This window comes from Mesocricetus auratus, unplaced genomic scaffold (genome assembly GCF_017639785.1).
Source record: "Mesocricetus auratus isolate SY011 unplaced genomic scaffold, BCM_Maur_2.0 Super-Scaffold_100009, whole genome shotgun sequence".
NCBI classification, from domain to species: Eukaryota; Metazoa; Chordata; class Mammalia; order Rodentia; family Cricetidae; genus Mesocricetus; species Mesocricetus auratus.
In genome coordinates, this window is record NW_024429193.1 from 60,749,555 (window position 1) to 60,771,577 (window position 22,023).

The 22,023-nt window shown below is 40.8% G+C and overlaps 2 protein-coding genes across 7 annotated transcripts in view; both read right to left on the minus strand.

The window, feature by feature from the left end:
* The window catches only part of Hormad1 (HORMA domain containing 1), a 28,837-nt gene extending 12,557 nt beyond the window's left edge, over positions 1–16,280 (minus strand). For 2 of the 5 annotated variants that reach the window (XM_040752231.1, XM_040752227.1), the window contains exons 1-9: positions 16,191–16,280; positions 15,034–15,087; positions 12,442–12,586; positions 10,002–10,065; positions 9,128–9,164; positions 7,045–7,065; positions 6,568–6,594; positions 1,495–1,562; positions 496–647 (exon numbers count right to left, since the gene is read on the minus strand). In XM_040752231.1, the coding sequence (XP_040608165.1) occupies positions 496–647; positions 1,495–1,562; positions 6,568–6,594; positions 7,045–7,065; positions 9,128–9,164; positions 10,002–10,065; positions 12,442–12,586; positions 15,034–15,069 (550 nt within the window). In that variant the 5' untranslated portion in view covers positions 15,070–15,087; positions 16,191–16,280. Of the gene's footprint in view, positions 1–495; positions 648–1,494; positions 1,563–6,567; positions 6,595–7,044; positions 7,066–9,127; positions 9,165–10,001; positions 10,066–12,441; positions 12,587–15,033; positions 15,670–15,884; positions 16,170–16,190 lie in introns of those variants that run through there. The other 3 variants (XM_040752230.1, XM_040752228.1, XM_040752229.1) reach the window with 3 other exon arrangements.
* A 4,986-nt stretch (positions 16,281–21,266) lies between these two features.
* Positions 21,267–22,023, minus strand: part of Ctss (cathepsin S) — a 32,232-nt gene continuing 31,475 nt past the window's right edge. For both annotated transcript variants that reach the window (XM_040752233.1, XM_040752232.1), the window contains exon 8: positions 21,267–21,671. In XM_040752233.1, the coding sequence (XP_040608167.1) occupies positions 21,572–21,671 (100 nt within the window). In that variant the 3' untranslated portion in view covers positions 21,267–21,571. The remainder of the gene's footprint in view (positions 21,672–22,023) is intronic.

Below are 22,023 nucleotides of genomic sequence, written 5' to 3' on the forward strand. Positions count from 1 at the left end.
AACAGCTCTGGCTGTCCTTGAACTTGCTCTGTAGACCAGGTTGGCCTCTTACAGAGATCCATCTGCCTCTGCTTCCCAGGTGCTGGAATTAAAGGCATTGTGCTACCGCTACCCAGCAACATTTTTGTTTTTCAATAGTTAACCGATTTTTATTCATTTTGTGTGTAGGATTGCCTGTCTGTCTGCCTATCTTTATCCACAGGTGCCTAGGAACACCAGAGGAGGGCACTGGATTGGCCTGGACATGGAGTTACAGGCAATTCTGTAGCCTAATACAATTGATTCTGGAAACAAAATCAAGACCTCTGCAAGAGCAGCAAGTGCTCTTAACCTCTCAATCATCTTCCAAGCCCTCAGTGCTTCTGTTTCAAATATTCATATTAAATGCAAATTTTCTAATTTCAAAGACTAACAATTTTGGTGCAAAAATATTGTAAGTGGAAACCAATTTTTGAAATATAAAAATATTAAAACAAGACATACTGCAAGTATTACCTTCATCATAGTAAAAAAGTTTCATGGTCAAACAAACATCATTGGGTAAAGGTCCTAGATTTTGCATTAGGACATAAATCTTCCGAATAAGGAGAATACTTGCTTTCTTGGTGTCAGCAGATGTTGCACTAGATCTATTGTTTTGATTTTTGCTAGAAAAGAATCAGAAATAATTTCTTTCATTAAGACTTGTGATTTTTAATATTATTCCACATTTTAACAATTTGAGATTATTCTTTTAAAACATTATTACTAGGCTGAAAGTTACCACAAAACAATGACACTATTATAAAAATTTAGTATCACTATTGATATTATTATAAGTTAAATATAAATTTTACACAAGTAAAACAAATACACATTTTATATGTAAGTTTTTAAAGGAAATGAATGGCATATTCCTAACCATTCAAATCCTTTTTTTGGTTTTTTGAGACAGGGTTTTTCTGTATTGTTTTGGAGTCTGTCCTGGAACTTGCTCAGTAGATCATGCTAGCCTCGAACTCAGAGATCCACCTGCCTCTGCCTCCTGAGTGCTGGGATTAAAGGCGTGCGCCACCAACGCATGCCTTCAAATACCTTTTTTGTAATTAAAATATTAGATACTTAGCACATAATATTGTCTGGTGGCATTCTAAGTTTTGCTCCATTTTGAGAACTTGTCTGGGTTCTAACAGAAAAATCACAGCTGCTCATAATGAATGAAGAATAATCCTCCACTATGGATCAGGGAAGGTTGTCCTCTTTCACTGAGTGTGAGGTATTGGGAAGGAATCACTTGGACAGGTGATGAAGGAAGGGAGCACCGCTCTAGGCAGCCAAAACAGTCAAATAAATGCTGGGTATCAACAACGGGTGACAGACATTGACCTCACATTTCACTACTCCATTTTGTAAATCCAAATTGCTAACTGAGATATTGAGAAGTTTCAGAAATAACCTTGGAGTCTAGCATTAATAAGTAGCAATTGATAATATAAAAATAAAACTATAGAATACCTTATAAAGTCCATGATTGGTCCATTTTTGGTGTACTTGAACTTAAACTGGTAACATTCTGAAATTGTCTTAAATAGAAAACATTGCAGTTAAGTAGCTGATGCACAGTTCTGACTGCCATTGCTTTTATATGACTTCAAACATTCAGGCAGTAGTTATCTTTTCTTTCTTTTTTTTATTAGATACAGTATTCTGCCTGCATGTCTGCATGCCAGAAGAGGGCACCAGATCTCATTATAAATGGTTGTGAGCCACCATGTGGTGGCTGGGAATTAAACTCAGGACTTCTGGGAAGTGCAACCAGTGTTTTAACCTTTGAGCCATCTCTCCAGCCCAAAAGAACACCACCACTACTGCCTATCTTTTTTCTTTTTTTTGGTTTTTGGTTTTGGTTCTTTTGAGACAGGGTTTCTCTGTAGCTTTTGGAACCTGTTCTGTCACTCTGTAGACCAGGCTGGTCTCAAACTCACAGAGATCTACCTGCCTCTGCCCTCCCAAGTGCTGGGATTATAGGCGTATGCCACCAACGCCGGGCCTGTAATTCTTGACACTGATTTTGTACAGTACCTAGGATGTTTGTTGTATCAGAAAAATCAGTTAAAGCCAATTTGATCAACTAGTGCTAAACAAAAGCAAAAAGACTGCATTGGGTAGACACCCATCACTTCTATAGCATTTTGCTATTAACCTAAATGAGCCCACTAGACAGGGCAATCAAATACAAAAGTTGCTGCTTTGGGCCAGGCATTGGTGGCGCACGCCTTTAACCCCAGCACTCGGGAGGCAGAGGCAGGCGGATCTCTGTGAGTTCGAGGCTGGGCTAGACCGACAGCCTCCAAAACAATACAGAGAAACCCTGTCTCGTAAACCAAAAAAAAAAAAAAAAAAAAAAAAAGTAGCTGCTTTGGGTTGACACAGCTATATTATAATTGGCTATATAGATGAAAGAAGGAGATCTTAAAGAAATAATTAGGTTAAGGCAGTGGTTTTCAGCCTTCCTAATGCTGGACCCTTTAATCCTTTAATATAGTTCCTCATGTTGTGGTGATCCCCCAACCATAAAATTAAATACCTGTTTTCTGATGGTCTTAGACAACCCTTATGAAAGGGTCCTTCAACCCCCAAAGGTGTCTCAACCACTGGGTTAAGGAGACCCTTCCCTCATGAGTTAATTAAATAGCTTAATTCAGTTATCACAGAAGTAGTCAAATATTGTGCAAGTGTGTTCCTTACAAAAAGATGTCTCTCTCTTCCATTCCCACTATGTGTGTGTGTGTGTGTGTGTGTGTGTAAGGAGAGAAAGAGCCCAGCCTCTACAACTAGAATAAATTCATAACCTTAGATCCTAGCCTCCAGAATCATAAATGGATTAAGCCTTTATTCTTCATAAATTACCAAATCTCTATAACAAAATAGGAACTAAGACAGATACTAAGCATAGGATTTATTTTGCTATTATTATTTTATTTATTATTTATGTTTGAGACAGGATTTCTTTGTGTAGCCTTGGCTATCCTGGAACTAGCTCTGTGAACCAAGCTGGTCTTGAACTCACAGAGATCTGTATGTTTCTGACTCCCCAGTGCTGGGACTAAAGGTGTGAGCCACCAGCACCCAGCTTATTATAATTGTCATCATTATTATTTTGCCATGAGTCCAGGTTTGCCTTGAACACACTATGCCTCCAAGGACTGACTTTGAACTCTAGTTCCTCTTGGTTCCACCTCCTAAGCACTATAATAACAGCCATGCACCACCACATCCAATAAAAACAGATTGAAAAAAAACTTTTTTAAAAGACAGGATTGCAGGGCGTTGATGGTGTACGCCTTTAATCCCAGCACTCGGGAGGCAGAGGCAGGTGGATCTCTGTGAGTTCGAGGCTAGCCTAGTCTACAGAGCAAGTTCCAGGACAGCCTTCAAACAATACAGAGAAACCCTGTCTCGAAACAAAACAAAACAAACAAAACAAAAAAAGGCAGGGTCTTTGTATGTAGCTCTGACTGGCCTGGAAGTGGTTATGACTAGGCTAGCTTTGAACTCACAGATATCTATCTACTTCTGCCTCCTGAGTGCTGGTGTCAAAGGTATGAGGCCTGTGCCACCACATCCAGGTTTTTAACCCTTGCTATGCTATAACCGCATGCAAACCATTTAAGTGTTCTACTTTCCTAGCTAAGAAAGGAGTCTTATTAATAATTCCACTTTATTATCAAATGGCTAATTTAATAGAGCCCTTAACAAGTTGATAGCACACAATATTTAATAAGTACCACTAGGGCACAGTAAGGCTGTTTACCTGCTAATGGAAAAATGCATATCTATAAAAATATAATAAAACTGGGCATGGGGCCAGGCAGTGGTGGTGCATGCTTTTTATAATCTGTGAGTTTGAGACCAGCCTGATCTACAGAGCTAGTTCCAGGACAGCCTCTAAAACAATACAGAGAAGCCATGTCTCAAAAACCAAAAACCAACCAAATAAACAAAAAAAACCCAAAAAACAAAAAGAAAAAACTGGGCATGGTGTGCACAGTACTTGGAAGGCAGAGGCAGGTGGATCTCTATGAATTCAAGGCCAGCCTCGTCTACATGGTAAGTTCTAGGACAGCAAGATTATATAAAAAGACCCAGTTTCAAGAGAAAAAAACAACAATTCAGTAATGAATATCTTCTGAAAAACTAACCATAGTCTTTCCCTCAGTCTGCTCTGTAATTATGGACATATATTAAACATTACTTGTTGGCATGAGTTTCAAAGAAAAGACTCAGTCAGCCCTCCTTAAGTTTGGAATATTTAGTTTAAAAAAATCCACTGTGGGGCTGAAGAGATGGCTCAGCATTTCAGAGCACTGGCTACTCTTCCAGAGGACCCAGGTTCAAATTCCCAGCACTCACATGGTAGTTCACCACTATAATTGCAGCTCCAGGAGTTCCAACACTGTTACATAGACACACATGCAGGCAAAAACACCAAATGAACATAAAGTAAAAAATAAAATAATTTTTAAAAATCCACCGTGTTTCACTAGGTAACTAGGGTCACTTGTATGCACATGGATACTATGTTAACAAGTCATGGGCAATTTACCAGTGATTATTCCACTGAAGAAAATGACTTTTCTTCCTCCAGCAACCATTAACTACCAATAGTGCCTCAGCTAAGGGTGGAAATATTTTGCTTTTTTTTTTCCTGTCAGTACACACCTGGAATAGAGATAATTTCTCTTTAAAAATAATTTCATTTATTTATAATAGTTTTGTATATCTCAGGCTGGCCTCAATCTCTATGCAGTGGATAACCTTGAACTTCAGATCCTCCTGACTGTAATTCCCAAGTTCTGGGATATGCTACCATGACTAGTGTTGTTTTCACCTAGGGCTTTGTGTAAGTTCAACAAGCTTTTTACCAGTTGAGCCGCATTCTCAGCCTGATCAGTTTCAATATGCTTCCAGGACTAAGTGAAATGTTACATTTTAATTAATAGTTTAAACCACAAGGTGAGCTGGTTTTCCTAGTTCAAATTTTGATTTTGTTTTGTCTGCCACACAACTTTAGGTAAGAAACCTTGAATCCTGAGAAATCACTCAGTTGGTGAAGGAGCTTGGTACACTAGCATGAGCAATAGATTTCAAATGCCCAGAACCCATTTAAAAACTGCTGAGTATGGTTGCATAAACCAGTAACTTCAAGTCTGTGAGGAAGAAGGACAGGAGGTTCACTGGGGCTTGCTGGCCAACAGCCTAGCTCCTGGTTCAGAGAAAGAATCTATCTCAAACAAATAAGGAGAATTATAAAGCAGGACGTCCAACATGTATAAACCACCTGTATGTATATGCCCCACAGATACACAAAGCACACATTCCTAATCTGTAAAGTGGTGATGATAATTCTAATTAGGTTATGGCGAATAAAGGAGGGATAATGCCCATAAAGCCCAGAAAAATAAAGCCTAATTTATTATAGAATATGCACACAAGATCTTCTGAAGGCTGGGGGTGTGGTTTGTGGTAGAGAACTTGTCTAGCATGTTCAAGGCTCAAGGTTCATTCCTAGTAAAACAGTAAAATAAAAATAATACACCCCCCCAAAACTGAGTGTGGTAACCCATGCCTGTAACCTCAGGAGATGGAGGCAGTGGTATCACTGTGAGTTCATAGGTAGTGTGGGCTTTATAGTGGGTTTCAGACCAGTCTATGCCATGAAAGAAGTCTCTGTCTTTCATAAAGATGGGGAAAGTGCTGAGGCTGTAGTTCATTGGAAGAGGGCTTGCCTATGATACAAAAAAATCTGGCTTGATAGCACAAGTTTGTAAATCCCAGCACTTAGGAGGCGTGAGGATCAGAAGTTCAAGGTCATCTTCAGCTACTCAGCAGGTTCAAGGCCATCCGAAGTCACACAGGGAGACCTTGTCTCAACAGTAAAAGAATACTGTATGGAGTTAGAAATCAAGCAGCATATGTTATTTCTAATAGTTATTAAAACTCATGGGCTAAAGTCAGTTACAAAATCTCTTGTAGTGAAGTATATGTATCTTTTAAAATATAACAACAGCCGGGCAGTGGTGGTGCACACCTTTAACCCCAGCACTCGGGAGGCAGAGGCAGGTGGATCTCTGTTAGTTCGAGGCTGGGCTGGACCGACAGCCTCCAAAACAATACAGAGAAACCCTGTCTCGTAAAACCAAAAAAATAAAATTAAATAAAATATAACATAAACCTCAAAAGTTTTACAAGTTTCAAACATAAAAAAATATAGAAGTATATTGATTAAAATACAAAAGCATGCTGGGTAGTGGTGGTACACACCTTTAATCCCAGCATTCAAGAGGCAAAGGCAGATGGATCTCTGAGTGAGAAACCAGCCTGGTCTACAGAGTGAGTTCCAGGACAGTCAGAGCTAAACAAAGAAACTGTCTCAAAAAAAAAAAAAAAAAAAAAAAAAAAAAAAGAAAGAAAGAAAGAAAAGAAAAACCAACAAAGAAAAACCCAGAAGCATTAACTTTAAAAGAGCTTAGATATTAGAAGCATTACATATTACATATCTAACAATTCTAACTCAAGCACACTTACCCGAGGATCTTCTGGATTGGTGTATACCTATGTAAAAACCAATTACAATTAAGTGAGGGTAGTACTCAGAAAGAACATAATTGGACATTAAATTATTGAGTTGGTCAATGAAGCAAAACAGAAAACCAGAATGACTCTCCCAATAAGAAGTTTACTTCTTTTTCTCTGGAGATAAAGAGATGTTCAGTGGTTAGAAGTCTTGGCTGCTCTTGAGGGTTCAATTTCTAGCACCCACATGGTAGCTCACAACTGTCTGCAATTCCAGTTCCAAGGGATCCAAGACCCTCAGACAGACATACATGCTGGCAAAACCCCAATGCACATAAAAATAAATAAATCTTTTAAAAAGTTAACTCCCCCCCCACTAGATACATCAGCTAGTCGAATAAAGTGACATAAATCATCTGACAGTTTCAGTGGCGTTTAATAAAGGGAAACATTTAACAGTGTTAAAAGATACAATTTAAAAGTACTTACAGCTAGAATGATCATCCTTAGCTGAAATACAACAGAGAACAAAATCTTAATTGCATTCTATAAAATGCATTTTCATGATGGATCATAAAAAATTCTTTGTTTTCATTCAGGGGCTTGGAGCATAGCTCAGGAGTAGAGCACCCACTTAGCACATGCAAGACCCTGAATTCAACCTTTAGTGTTTCCCCATCCCCAAGGAAGACTTTTTGTTCTATCTCAACATTTCTTTTTGTGTGTGTGTGTGTGGAGGGGATTGTGTTACTTTTTGAGACAGAGTCTCACTAATAGTCCTGGTTGTCTTGGAACTTGCTATATAGCCCAGGCTGGCCTTGAATTTTTAGGGATCCACTGACTTTTGCCTCCTGAGTGCTAGAATTAAAGGCCTGTACCAGCATACCCATTACTCAACATTTCTTTCCCTTCCTTCCTTCCTTCCTTCCTTCCTTCCTTCCTTCCTTCCTTCCTTCCTTCCTTCCTGTCCTTCCTTCCTTCTGTCCTTCCCCTCCTCCCCCCTCGTTCATTTTCTTTTTTTTTTTTTTAAAGATTTATTTATTTATTACACATACAGTGTTCTGCCTACAAGCCGGAAGAGGGCACCAGATTGAATTGTAGATGGTTGTGAGCCACCATGTGGTTGCTGGGAATTGAACTCAGGACCCCTGGAAGAGCAGTCAGTGCTCTTAACCTCTGAGCCATCTCTCCAGCCCCCCCCCCTCGTTCATTTTCAAGACATGTTTTTCTGTATAGCTCTGGCTGTCCTAGTACTCACTCTGTACACCAGGCTGGCCTCATACTTAGAGATCTGCCTACCTCTGCCTCCCTGGTGCTGGTATTAAAGGTGTATATCACTACGGTCCTACAATAGTGAAATTTTAATTAAGATTTTACAATAGACTACAAGCCTTTTTAAAATAGTTATCATTTTAAGAAATATATACAGAGAAATCTAGTTCTAGCAGAATTTTTATCCCTAGTCTCTTACTTTTCCACTAAGACAGTAAATATGGAACACTATATACATTCTGGCACATAGGACCATTGATAAGCTAGCAATGGTTAACAGTTAGTAAAGAAATAAATACTGCTGTGTCCCACATTGCCATTAACTACATGGTAGAAAACACCTTTGAATTCCTGATCCTCTTCTTTCTACCTCCCAAGTTCCAGGTTTGTAGGCACATACCATCATGGCTAGCAACAAGTAATAATAATTATTATCAAATGAGAAAGGGTCTCACAGTATATTCTTCACAGTACTTGAATTCACAGACATCTACTACTTCAGCCTGCAGAGTGCTAGGATTAATAGTGGGCATAAATATTTCTTTTTTTGTTTTTTCTGTCTCAAAAAAGAACAAATTATTAAAATACTAGTATAAGCATGGTTGTGGAATATATGTAAACTAGCACAATATTTTAAAACATTTAAATTCAATTTTGTAAGTTAATATGTGCTATTAATGCTAATAAGTGAGTGCTAATTTGTTAAAACACAGCTTGGCAATTTTTTTTAGTATTAATTGCATTAGCTTAAATGAACTCAAGACTGGATCTTAATATTCAAATTCAGTCAGGCATGGTGACCCATGTCTTTAATACTGGCAGTGGGGTGGGGAGGCAAAGGTAGATTGGTCTCTTGTGAGTTCAAGGCCAGTGTGGTCCTCAAAGCAAGTTCCAGGCAAGTCTGCAACTGTGTAGTGAGATCTTGTCTCAAAAATAATAAAAAATTTAAATGTAGGACTGGAAAGATGGTTCAGCAGTAAGAGCAGTTAAGAGTGTTTGCTGTTCTTGAGGACCAGAGTATGGTTCCCAGCAGCCATAAATGGGTAGCTCATAGCTACCTATATATCTAGCTCCATGAGACATAACATCCTTTTCTGGCCTCCATGGGCATCAGCAGACATGAGCACACACATGTATATCCATATAAATAAATAAAAATAAATCTTTAAATTATGCAAGTGCTCAATTTTTGTAGTAATTGAGACAGATACATATCAAGTTAGTTTAAATTACTGTCTTACTATAATGTAACTCCTGTTGTAGCTATAGGGAAGGGAAGAAGAGATGGCAAAAGACTTACATATTTCTTCTGTAAAGCATCATAGCATCCTAGCATCCTAAAAGAAAGCCAAAGATTCGCTTTTATATTTAACGCATTTTCAGAAAATAGTTCTTTTCATAAATCTCTATATTTACCCTTACAAAATAAAATTAATAATTAAAGCATCTTTCTTATTAACTAGCTTAAAACTGAACAAAATGAAACAATGAAACGGGGTTCAGAGAGATGACCTAGTGGTTAACAGTGCTTATTACTTTGATCCCAGCACCCACAAGGCAGTTCACAACTACAGTTGCAGGGTCTTATACTCTCCTTTGCTCTTCTTTGGCTTCTGAACTCACAAGGTACACATACATGCATCCAGGCACATACACTTTAAAGTTTTTTTTAATCTTGGAAAAAGAAAAACCAGCCAGGCAGTGGTAGTGCATGCCTTTCATCCCAGCACTTGGGAGGCTGAGGCAGGTGATTCTCTGAGTTCGAGACCAGCCTGGTTTAAAGAGTGAGTTTCAGGACAGCCAGGGCTACACAAGAAAAACCCTGTTTATATGAAGCATATAATAAAAAAATGTAAATCCAAAGACCTAAAAACATGGTACTTGGACTAAAGGGTTAGTCACTAAAATCTGGGTATACATTGAAAAGTATTCAATGTACAAAAAGTATGATTAGAAAAGTAGTACCTGTCGGCGTTGGTGGCACAAGGCTTTAATCCCAGCACTCGGGAGGCAGAAGCAGGCGGAGCTCTGTGAGTTTGAGACCAGCCTGGTCTACAAGAGCTAGTTTCAGGACAGCCTCTAAAGCCACAGACCTATCTCGAAAAAACAAACAAACAAAAAAAGTAGTATCAAAAATGTAGTGATTATTTGCCTTTAAGTATTCTTTAACTTACCACTTCACTAACTGTGAAGAACCTGGACAGTTTTTATCTTCTTTCAGAATTTTGACACAAAGATCTAAATGAAAAATGAAATAAATATAGAAATACTTATAAATAGCCGATTTATTTAATTAATTATATTTATTGTGTTACATGTGAATGTGTATGGATCAAAACACATATGTGTGGCAACCAGAGACTTTTGGGGGAAGCTTGTTCTTTTGTTGTACCATGTGGGTTACAGGGATCTAAATTAGATCATCATATCTGATGGTAAGTGCCTTTTAACAGCTAAGCCATTTCATCAGCCTCAACAGTAAATTTTAAATTAGTTTTACTTTCTTTAGCTATAAATTACATTTTTTGAGGCAGGGTCTCACTATTATAGCCGAGGCTGGTTGAACTCAACAGTTCCCCTGCCTTAACCTATCCAGTATTGGAATTACACAAGTGTGTGCCACCCACCTGGCTCATTATATGAATATTATTAGTGGCTTTGAAATAATTGATACTCATTGTAAAATGCCATAATAATGATTAAGAATTTTGCCAGGCGGTGGTGGCGCACGCCTTTAACCCCAGCACTCGGGAGGCAGAGGCAGGCGGATCTCTGTGAGTTCGAGGCCAGGCTGGACCAACAGCCTCCAAAACATTACAGAGAAACCCTGTCTCAAAAAACCAAAAAAAAAAAAAAGAATTTAAATTGATGAATAAAACTTTTCCTATTTCTGTGACTTAGTTGTACTTTGTAAGTGACTTGCAAAGTCCTAGGTTAAATTCTGAGCACCAAGTAAACTGGGGGTAGTGGTGCATGCCTACAGTCCCAGTACTCGGAAGAAGGTAGAGGAAGCAGAAACCCAGAGTTCAAGGCCAGTATCAGCTATACCACCAGGCCAACCTGGACTACCTAAGTAATACTCTGGAAAAAAAATGGTGCAGGGAGAGGCAGAACAAATAGCTCAGTATTAAGAATACTGCCTGCTCTTCCAGAGGACCTAGTTAGATGCCCAGCACCCACGTGGTAGCTCATGGTAATTGTAGTTCCAGGGGATCTGATACCCTTTTTGGTCTCCAAGAGTACAACGTATACACATGGCATGTGTACATACATGCAGACAAAACAATCACATAAAGTAAATAAAATTTAGATATATTTTCATACAGTAATTTTCCAACAGTCTTAGAATGTTTCCTATGAACTCTTATTCTACTGAAAAATGTATAACTGGGCCAAATTTGACTCTCAAAGATAAAGACTCCACAGAGACACAACATGTAACAATGGGAAAAGACTGAGAACATCACTCTTAGATTCTTCATCTCATAAACAGGGGTAATTACTGCTGTCTGAGGGGCCAGCCTCTAGTAGCACAGGGCCTTGAAAGGAATCCACAGTGTTGTAAGCTAAGACTTTTCTAACTGAGAGGGTTTAGGGAAAAGGCACTCACATGCTCTCTTGATGGCTTCCTCATTTTCTGTTCTTTTCATGTTCTTTCTACTGTATACTTTTTTCTACAGCGTATATACCCCAATAAAGTTTTTCAGGCAATACAGGAATTACAATGTGGTTACATTCTGCTTCTGCCTCTCAAGTGCTGGGATCAAAGGCATGCACCCCATTGCCTGGTATAACAGGGTTTTAGATCTGTTTAAATTATTAGAGGTCTGATGTCAGGTGAAGATATACTTGCAAAATTGAGGGGGAAATTACAATTAAGTGGTTTCTAAAGTATTTAATATCCCTAAAATCTTTTGAAGGCTAGAAACATAGCACAGTAAAAGAGCACTTTTCTAAGCATGTCTAAGGCCCTGGGTTTGATGTCTAGCAAACAAAGCAAAATCCCAACTTGCATATGAATGTGGCTTCATACACTAAGAGCACGAAAAAGGAAACAACCTAAGTTGACTTGTATGGCCACACACAATGGGATATTATTCAGCAGTGAAAAGGAAATCAATTATCAGTCCATGTTACAGCATTATGGTGAATTAAATAAGTCAGTTAGAAAAAACATACTACATGATTCCCTTTATGAAAAATATCCAGAATAGGTACATTCACTGAGACAGAAAGTAGTTGTCTATAACTAGGAAGATTGGAGAGGAGAATGATTATAGATGTATTTCTTTTGGAGAGTGGTGAAATATTCTAAAATTATGATCACAATTACATGTTGCTGTGAGCACTTAATAATTGAATTATACACTTTACATCAATAAAACTACTACCAAAAAAAACAAAACAAAGCAAAACACATTCTCCAGCCTGGTCTACAGAGAGAATTCCAGGACAGCCTCCAAAACAATACAGAGAAACCCTGTCTCGAAAAACCAAACCAAACCAAACCCAAACAAACAAACAACCCCCCCAAAAAAAACAAAAAAGAAACAAAAAAACCCCACATTCTCTAAGTAAAAAAAAACAACAAAGAAGATCTTAAATATAAGTTACCATCCAGATATCTTGTCCCATAAGCACGTTCTGGAAATATCCCTCTCAAATAGGTGATGCAGGATACTGAAACTGCCAGGAGCCTCTTCACAAACATCAAAGACTGTTGCTCAGTTGATATCTTATTGGGAAATACCAATGCACTCTAAAATTCAAGGGAAATTAAATTATCTTAATTGGCATTTGTTGAGAACATAGCTTCCCTGAACTTAAAGGCAGAGTCTAGTTTTGGATAAGTACAGCACTTTCTCAAACAATTTTCCAATTTCATCATCCCCAGAAAGTCACTGTGCCTTTAAAATGTGTTCTGGGTAACAGCCCAAAAATGAAGCAAAATTTGTTTAACAGTCTTGAGAATCCTTGAGATTGATTCTTTAAGCATTCTAGAACAGCCAGGATTGTTAAATAGAAAAATCTTGTCTTGAAAAAAACAAAAGAATCTTCGAGATTAACTGAAAATGCAAACATCAGAGAATATTAATTCTTTAATCACTGATTTGGATGAACACAGATTAAATATAATGCAAGATTCTATGTAAGTACTATAACTTCTTTGTCTTTGAATCATAGACATTTTCTAGTATGGACTGCTATAAAGAATTTCAGAAAAGCGGTAGAATACAAAAAAATTTAAAAAGCAGTGGAATAACATTCATTAATAGCTAATGTAAACTAAATGTGAATGACCATGGTAGTTTGGTTTGCTTTTTTGAGTCAGGATCTCACTATGTCACCTTGGCTGGCCTTCTATGAGAGATCCACTTGTCTCCGTCTCCAAAATGCTGGGATCAAAGGCATATACCACCATGCTTAGCTGAATGGACATTTTAAATGTAGCAAATATTTTACTAGTTTCTATAATAAAACCAATATAAATAAGACCTTATATATTTAATAATGTTACTCTTGTACAAATGAAAAAAATCAGTGATTCTAGAGCAATCCAGCTTGTTAATTTTTCTGTACAGTAAAAACAAAGCAATCTGGGATGCTTTTCTCTGAGGTTGACAGCACAGATAAAATTTTCAAGAAGTCTAATATATATATAATATCTATATATTTATATTAAAAGATAAATAATAGTGGTATGTTATGCATAAAAAGCAGCAAGAACTTCAGGTTCTGTAGTTATCCAAAGAAAATTGTAGCACTATTTATTTCACTATTAAAAAAGTGAAAACAAATTTTCAGAAAGTAACAGTTCTCTAACTATGGTACCCTGCACCACATTTTTAAAATTTGCTTCTCAATCATCATCTGCAATGAAAACATCCTGTTAACAGTAGCTCTAACAAACCATGGTTATATAATAGCAGGTGCAACATTTTACACGCACAGAGGTATAATGCCGTGCTGGCCCGCAGCTAGAGTGCTCAGGACACAAGTGATAACCCATTGTTTGAGACTTGACCTAACTCTTCAAGCAAAGGGTTCAAAGGAAGGTGTGACAACACTTTTGTAAAGAAATGGGCTTTAGGAGCTGGAGAGATGGCTCTGCAGTCAATAGCACTGGCTGCTCTTCCTGAGGACTCAGGTTTGATTCCCTGCATCCGTATGGTGGCTCTGACAGACACAACTGCACCCACATAGTACAAGACATATATGCAGACAAACAACCAGCACATTATAAATAGAGCCCAGTTCTCAAAAGACAGAGACAAGCTGGGTGTTGGTGGCGCACGCCTTTAATCCCAGCCCTTGGGAGGCAGAGGTAGGTGGATCTCTGTGAGCAGAATCTAGTCTACATACAGAATTCCAGGCCAACCAGGACTATATAGTGAGATGATGTCTAAAATGATAATAGTGGGGGCTGGAGAGATGGCTCAGAGCTGCACTTCCAGAGGTTCTAAGTTCAATTCCCAGCAACCACATGGTGGCTCACAGTCATCTGTAATGAGATCTGGTGTTTTGACATGCAGACATACATGCAGGCAGAACACTATATACATAATAAACAAATCTTTAAATAATAATATCAATAGTAGTAATAAACAATAACAGAGAAATGCACTCTCTTAGAATTTCCTCTCAGTGGCACAATTCTAAATATTCACACTCTTCATTAACACCATTATTAAGAAAAAAATCTGCTGAAACAAAGCACAGGCACCAGGTTCCTACACAAATGGCTGAGTGGAAGCAAGCAGGACTCAACCTTACTTGCTTACTTGTACTTTACAACTGTCACGTTTGGCTGATGAGAGCTCCAAGGAAAAAAGCAGATGCCACTGAGTGAACAGCTTATGGTAACATTCCAAATGTGTCCAAGAGAATTCTGTATTACTTCCTTCCTTAAAGTACAGGGGGTCCTGGTATTATTAAAGCCTCAAATACTTGATACTTTTAAACAGTAAAACAATTATGGCTAAGGCGGGCAGTGGTGGCACACACACCTTTAATCCCAGCAGTTAGGAGGCCAGCCTGGTCTACAGAGCTATTTCCAGGACAGCTCAGGTTACACAAAGAAACCCTGTCTCAAAAATAAATAAATAAATAAAATAAAATAAAAAGGGAAGGAATAAAGAAAGGAAGGAGGAAAGAAACTCAGTTAAATTACATATTAAATAATAAGTAAATAACAAGAAATCATACCATGGAAGCTGTCCTCCGCATCTGCATAGTAGCCATCTTCCAAGAAAATGTTTTCTTCAACCATGTAACACAAATGCGAATTTTAATTTCAGATTTAATGTTTAACTCTAAAACTCTACTTTATTACTTGAATTTTTATCTTAATAAGTTTCAGAATTTTACTTAAAATAGAATCTTTAAAAATGGCAAAGTATAGTCCCAGGATGTAGTACACGCTGTAATTCTGACACTTTCTGAGGCTGAGGCAGGAAGACTGGGAGTTCAAGTTTATCCTCGACTAGTTAGCAAGTTGCAGACCAGGCAAGGCTGAGACCCTGGGTTTTTGTTTGTTTGTTTTTTGAGGGTGTCTCTTGTAATTAAAAAAATTTATATAAAAATTATTCAAATCAGATGACTCCTTTATCAAGGCTCTGTCTGCTCTGGAACCATAAAACAGCAAGGACGCCTCAGTCGGTAAAGGAGCTTGCCTCTCTGTCCTGGTGATCTGAGTTTGGTGGAAGGAGAAAACAGATTCCCAAAGGTCTTTCACTTCCACACGTGCCACAGTACGATGTATGCCACCCCCCCCCATAAAATGCAAGGTAAACTTTTTTTTAAGGCAACAGAAATAGATCTTTTTTCATAAATAGATTTTTAAAATTCTTTGAGAAGGGCTTTCATGTAGCCCAGGCTGGACTGCAAGCAAGAATGATACTGCGCCTTTTTTTTTTTTTTTTTTTTGAACCAGGGTCTCCCCACGAAGCTCTGGCTAGTTCCAAGCCGGGGCTGGCCTTGAACACACGAGCCCCACCCGCCCTTGCCTCGGTGTGCCTCCCTCTGCGTGTGGGGACCAAATGAGTGCGTCACCGCACCGGGCTTGACCCTCCGGCCTGCACTCCCCGGCGCCACCAAGCGTCCTTTATTCCAAAGTTTTACTGTTACTTTAAGACAGGGTCTCCCTGCGCAGCCCTGGCTAGCCTGTAACTCGCTCCGGAGACCGCTACAATCCGCCCGCCACTTCGAGTCGTCGTCTAGGGACCGTTAGCGCTGCGGCAGCGCCGCCCTCAGGAAACACAGAACCTGTCAGCCGAAGCCTGGGGAACCCGAGGGCGCGAGGGCCGCAGAAAGGAGACTGGGCAGCGACAAAGAGACCCTAGCCCAAAGGAAACATATATTACGCAACGCCTGAGAGACGCGGGCCACAGCGACGGGAGGCGGGCGCCGAGTGCGGCACTCGCTGCGGCACGTGCACAGCGCGCATGCGCGGCAACGGTCGCCGGCACGAGGAGCGCCCTTTGACCTTCGCGCGGGAACACTGTTCCCGCCAAACGCTGCGCAAGGCCTGCCGGGAGCGCTGTTGGCCGCGCCCCTGGAGACCGCAGTGTCTGCAGACGCCGTCCACTGCGGTTTCGGCTGGGTTTCTGGCTTTCGAGTTTGTTATCCGGTCGTCCGTGTAGGGCAGTCCCACTGTCCGGCCGACCATTTGGGGAAACCAGTTGTTTTTAATTTTTAGCCCTGTGCGTGCTCGCGCATGCGCGCGCCCGCGCGCCCTGTGCCGTTGACGCCGAGGCCAGTATGTGGGCATTCTCACACCACAGCACTCGCCGTTGGTAGTTAAAGGCTGCATGAAGCCAGTTCTCTCCTGCTGCTGTGGGGGTCCCAGGCACTTTTACCTGCTTAGCCATCTCACCCACCCCAATTCCTTTATCCTCTCCTCCCTAGTTACTGAAGGTGGTCTTGAGCGGCCATCCGCCCTGCTTTTACCCCTCCCTACTGTAGGGAAAAGGGGCCAGCCACAGAAACACACCTGAGCAGAGCCACAGAAACACACTTTGTCCCTGGAATCTGAATCAGCGAAAGAAATGCATCCTGGCCCTAAAATTGGAGCCAAAAGGCTAAAAAGGACTAGAGAAACACACTTTGGCCTAAAACGGGAGCCAAATCTGACCCTAATCCTGTGCAGAAAACTAACCAATCCCTGAGCAGAGCTCTAGCCAATCTGAGCTCAGCATTGAAATCTGACCAATCCCCACGCTGGAAAAACTTCCCCGTCCCCAAGAATCCCTATATAAACCCTGAGTCTTTTTAGCTCGTGGCTGTTGGTGCTACCCAGCTGTACTCTGCCACTCTGGCAGGGGGCAGCCACTCTCCTGGATCCTTCCCTCTCTATAAACCCCTTTCAATGAGCTTTGGATGAAGACCTTCTTTTGCAGCTGAGCAGAGATGACCCTGGGCAGAGCAGAGTGAGCAGGGCTGTAGCACTTTTGCCTGGGAAACCTTCAGAAACCTTCCCTCGACAGAGCAGAGTTGTTACACACAGCTCTCCACTCTCCCCGGAGCAGAGCTGAACTGTAGCAACTTCATCCGGGAAACCTCCTGCCTGGAGCAAAACTGCTACACTAGGCGAACATCCCCAGCTGGAAGACCCTGTCCTGCTGGAGCAGAGCCGATACACTGGAGAAGCCTTTCCCTGAGGCCGGGCTGTAAGCAGCTAAGTTTACTGCAACCTGTGGTGGTCCTTGGCTCCCGAGCTCCAGGATATCTTTCCACCTGAGCTGTGTAACTCAGTATCATTGGCTCCCGAGTGTCAGAATACCTGACCCACCCAATCCGCCCAAAATGCCTACAGCTACACCTACACCTACACTAGAGGTACAGGCATATGCCACCATCTTCCTTGGATATTTCTACTAATACAGCTGGGGCCAGTGGATAGCTTTGCAAACAATTTATTCTCATTTAGAAACAAGATTAAGTTCTGTCTTTGGAGTGATTTTCGGTACTGGCATTCAGGTTTGCCGGCGTTTGCCACACTGCTGGTCCTGTACCACCAGCACTGCTCACACAGCTGTTGGGAAAACACAGTGCCCAGGCTGTCAAAATGACCCAGTGGGTAAAGCAGGCTCTACCAAGCATGGTGAACTGATAACTATTCCTGGAACCCACAAAGTGGGAGAAGTGAACCGATTCTGCAAAAAGTGTTCCCCGCCCTCCGCATAGACATCTTAGCACGTGTGCCCACATGGGCAAATACACAAACAAACGTTAGGGAAGACAACACCATTCTAAAGGGGAAAAAAAGCTGTCCCAGAAGGCTAATGGAGCCCGGAGAGTGTGTGGGTGGGATGTTCTGTATGGAGGCTCCGTGGCTCTCACAGTTGGTGGAATGGCATTTGCCATGTTTCAGTAAGTTGTGGTTTTATTCTGCAGGAAGCAGGACTGGCTTCAGACGTCACAGTCATGTCTTTGTCGGGTTTATTTCTCTGTGGATCAGCAGTCTCTGCCACTGAGCTTTTCCTCGGGATACAGTGCTCATGGACGAGGGCTAACTGCCATCTACAGACAGACTTTGAAGTTTTTATTTATTTACTTATTTTGTGTGTATAAGTGTCTGCATGTGTGCATGTGCACCATGTGTATGACTGGTGCTCTTGGAAGTCAGAAGAGGGCGTTGGACCCCTTGGAACCAGGGTTAGAGATGGCTGTGAGTCATGTGGGTGTCAGGAGGTGAACCCCAGTCCCCTGTGAGAGCAGCAAATGCTCTTAACCAGTCAACCATCTCTCTCTCTCCAGACTCCAACAGAGCAGTTTTAACCATGGAAAAACCATTAGCATGCAGAGTAGTTGGAGACTGTATGGTAGTGGAAACTCCATCCTTTACTGTGTACTGTTTCATAGACTTTGATATATTTTCATCAAAAAGAATGTACACCACAGGAAGGAAAAGGCCTACCCAAAGTTATTCAGTGTAGGAGGCCTGTAGGTCCTTGTGCTCACAGATAAGTTATAGGGAAAATAGAAATGTTAAACACACAGAGCTGTCTTTTCAAAGGGAGAGATGTGTATACCTGTTATCCACAGGTGACCTTTACACTATCTGTGTGGTCAGGCCACACCAGTCCCCCAGACCCTTATCTCGAAGTTGTCTCTGTAGTGCCATCCTCCCCCAGATACTTACTAGGAGCTTGTTTATCTTGAGTTCATTTGAGACTCAGAAGGTTGCCTCAGTGGAAAATTCCCCAAGGTCCCCTAAGCAGGGAACAAGGTCAGATTGAAAAGAACATCTGGTCCAGACTGCTGACACAGGGAACCAGCAGGCTGTTAAGATAAGCTTAATTTTGACCTTGTGGTTTCTCCAGGAAGGCTAAGTTATGCCTGCGCTTTTTACAATACCCCTATTGCTTGCCCAGATCTGCACCTGCAGCGGCTCCACTTTTTTTTTTTTTTTTTGGTTTTACGAGACAGGGTCTCTCTGTATTGTTTTGGAGGCTGTCAGTCCAGCCCAGCCTCGAACTCACAGAGATCCACCTGCCTCTGCCTCCCGAGTGCTGGGATTAAAGGCGTGCGTGCACCACCAACGCCCGGCACGCGGCTCCACTTCTTACACTTCTTACAATACCCCTATTGCTTTGCTGGCCAAGATTATGTATATAAAAAGAAAACTGTCCTAAAGCCCGGCGCACTCAGCTAGCTAAGGCTGCTGGAACGCCAGAAGACGCCTGTGTGAACAATAAACCTCTTGCAGTTTGCATCCAACTGTCTGGTTATTGAGCTCAGGATGTCATGGGGTATTCAGCCTGATTACTTCAGGTCTTTCAGATGTCACTTGTACTTTACAAAGAGTTTTGATGTAGTCATGTCTTAAGCTTTATTGTTCACACCGGATTATCACCAGGAAGCATTGTCAGACTCTCGAAGTTTAAACCAATACCAGCTACTCAGTCTTGTTGAACTGAACTGTCTTCTGCCCTCTCACAGACCAACACTCTGCTGGCCTTGGTGGTCTCAGAGGCCCCCACAGTTCAGAAGTCTGAAAAATAATGAAGACTAGGATCTTGTTTTCAGGATAAAAATGTTGAAAATCTTGCTCAGATGTTTACCACACCTTTTTCACACACTTAATAACCTGCAAGAATTTTCGAATTCACGTTCTAGCATTACATGGCTTCCCTAAGAGTCTTGTAAGAGAGACAGCTACCACCCCTGCCTGCACTCTTCTTCCTGTCCCCACTCCAGCCCTCCAGCCTCTACCTCTCCCTTTTTCTGGTGTTAATCGATGGGGTTTTTTTTGTTTGTTTTAGGAGATGAGGAAATAGACTTAGGCAAAGTTGGTTTTTCCAAGATCACAAGAAGTATCTGTGTGGCCAGACGAGGCCACGATACCACTGAAACATGGCACATTAAATTTCCAATACAGCCCAGCATATTAGAGGGGACTGACTCTAGAAGTCATCCTCTGACCTCCACATGTGGTCACACAGTTTGTAGTGCACTGGGAATAGATCCCAGCGCTTAGTCAGTGTAAAGGGCACACTTACAGAAAGCCCTAGAGAAACCAGGAAGGAAACAACGCCTGACCACCTGGAAGGCTGGAGTGGATGTTGTCTACTGACCTGGTGATCTTCCGCTATCCCATGGGGCCAGCCTTCACCTGAATCCTCCAGATCCTGGGCATTGTCTCTCATTCAATAGAACCCATCTTTATGCTTGTTACAAATCCTTCCTCCCTAGGCCCATGTCTGGGGGCATAGCTCGCTGGTAGAGAAATTGCTTGGCATATGGAAGACTCTGATCACCAACACCACAGAAATAAGTAACTAATTCTTCAAAGGTGTTCAAAAACAACTTGGCTTTTTGAAAAAGAAGAATTAATTTTATGAGACTTTTGCCTGTATATGTTTAAGTGCATCATGTGTGTGGTGCTCAGTGAGACCGGAAGAAGGCAGGGGACACCCCTGGAACTGAATTAGGGATAGCTGAGAGCCACCATGTGGGTTCTGGAAAATGAATCCAGGTCCCCTACAAGAGGAGCAAGTGCTGTCAACCACTGAGCCGTTTTCAAAAACAAAAAGACCAAAAAAAAAAAAAGCTTTAATTTTAACTATTTATGCGCTTCAATTTTAAAACTTTTATTGAATAATTTTATGAATAAAATCCAACTTAGTCTTCTGGATGTTGTATAACTTAACATCATTTTTTAGTGTTTTTGTTATTGTTTCAAGACAGAGTTTCTCTATGTAGTCCTGGAACTCTCTCTATAGACCAGGCTGGCCTTAGATTCAGACATCCACCTGCCTCTGCCTCCCGAGTGCTTGGATTAAAGGCATGAGCTACTATAACCAGCATTTTTTAGTTTTTATAACATTTTCTTTATCACAGTAGCTACAGCTCATCGCTAACATAGCCATGCTCATGATAAGGAATAAAGGATACTTAAGGACAGCCTAAAAAAAACGGTATGTGACAAAAACAGATTTGAAATGATGGGTTTATTAAGCACTTTAGGGATATTATTGTTATCAGAAAACACAAAGATAGCAAGGTGTAGAAAGAACAAGCATGGGTATCCTGGGGATCGCTCTGATAGAGTTCCATCTACAGAACACACTTGTTTACAGACTTTTCAGAGAGAAGTTGTAAAGTGAACAGACTATAACCTAGTTAGAACATTAAATACACATTGGTCATGACACATTTGTTTCTTCAGGACAGAGTGGGTGAAATTAAGTTAAGAGAGTGTATTTTGTCTTCATAGCTTGTTAGAAAGAGAAGACATTGTTTAGATTTCTGGGTAAGAGCAATAGCTAGCAATCCCACAATGATTTTTATTATTTCTTGCCATCCGAATATATCCTTGATCACCAAAGTGAAGGCCCCAGCTATAAAAAGAGAAAGAACACAAAATTATAAATGAATATAATAAAACAGTATTATCAATATTTTTATCTCTTTGCTTCCCCCCAAAACACATATATTTTAAATTAATTAATTAATTTTATTTTATGTTCATTGGGGATTTGCCTGCATGTATATCTGTGTGAGGGTGTCAGATCCCCTGGAATTAGAGTTACAGAGTTACAGACAGTTGTGAGCTACCATGTGGGAAAACCCAACTATGCATGAAAGTCTTGACTTTTCATATTTCCTCCCATAGCAGAAAGATTCGGGAACTGGAGAGGCAGCTCAGTGGTTAGGAGCACATACTGGACTTCCAGAGAACCTGAGTTTGAG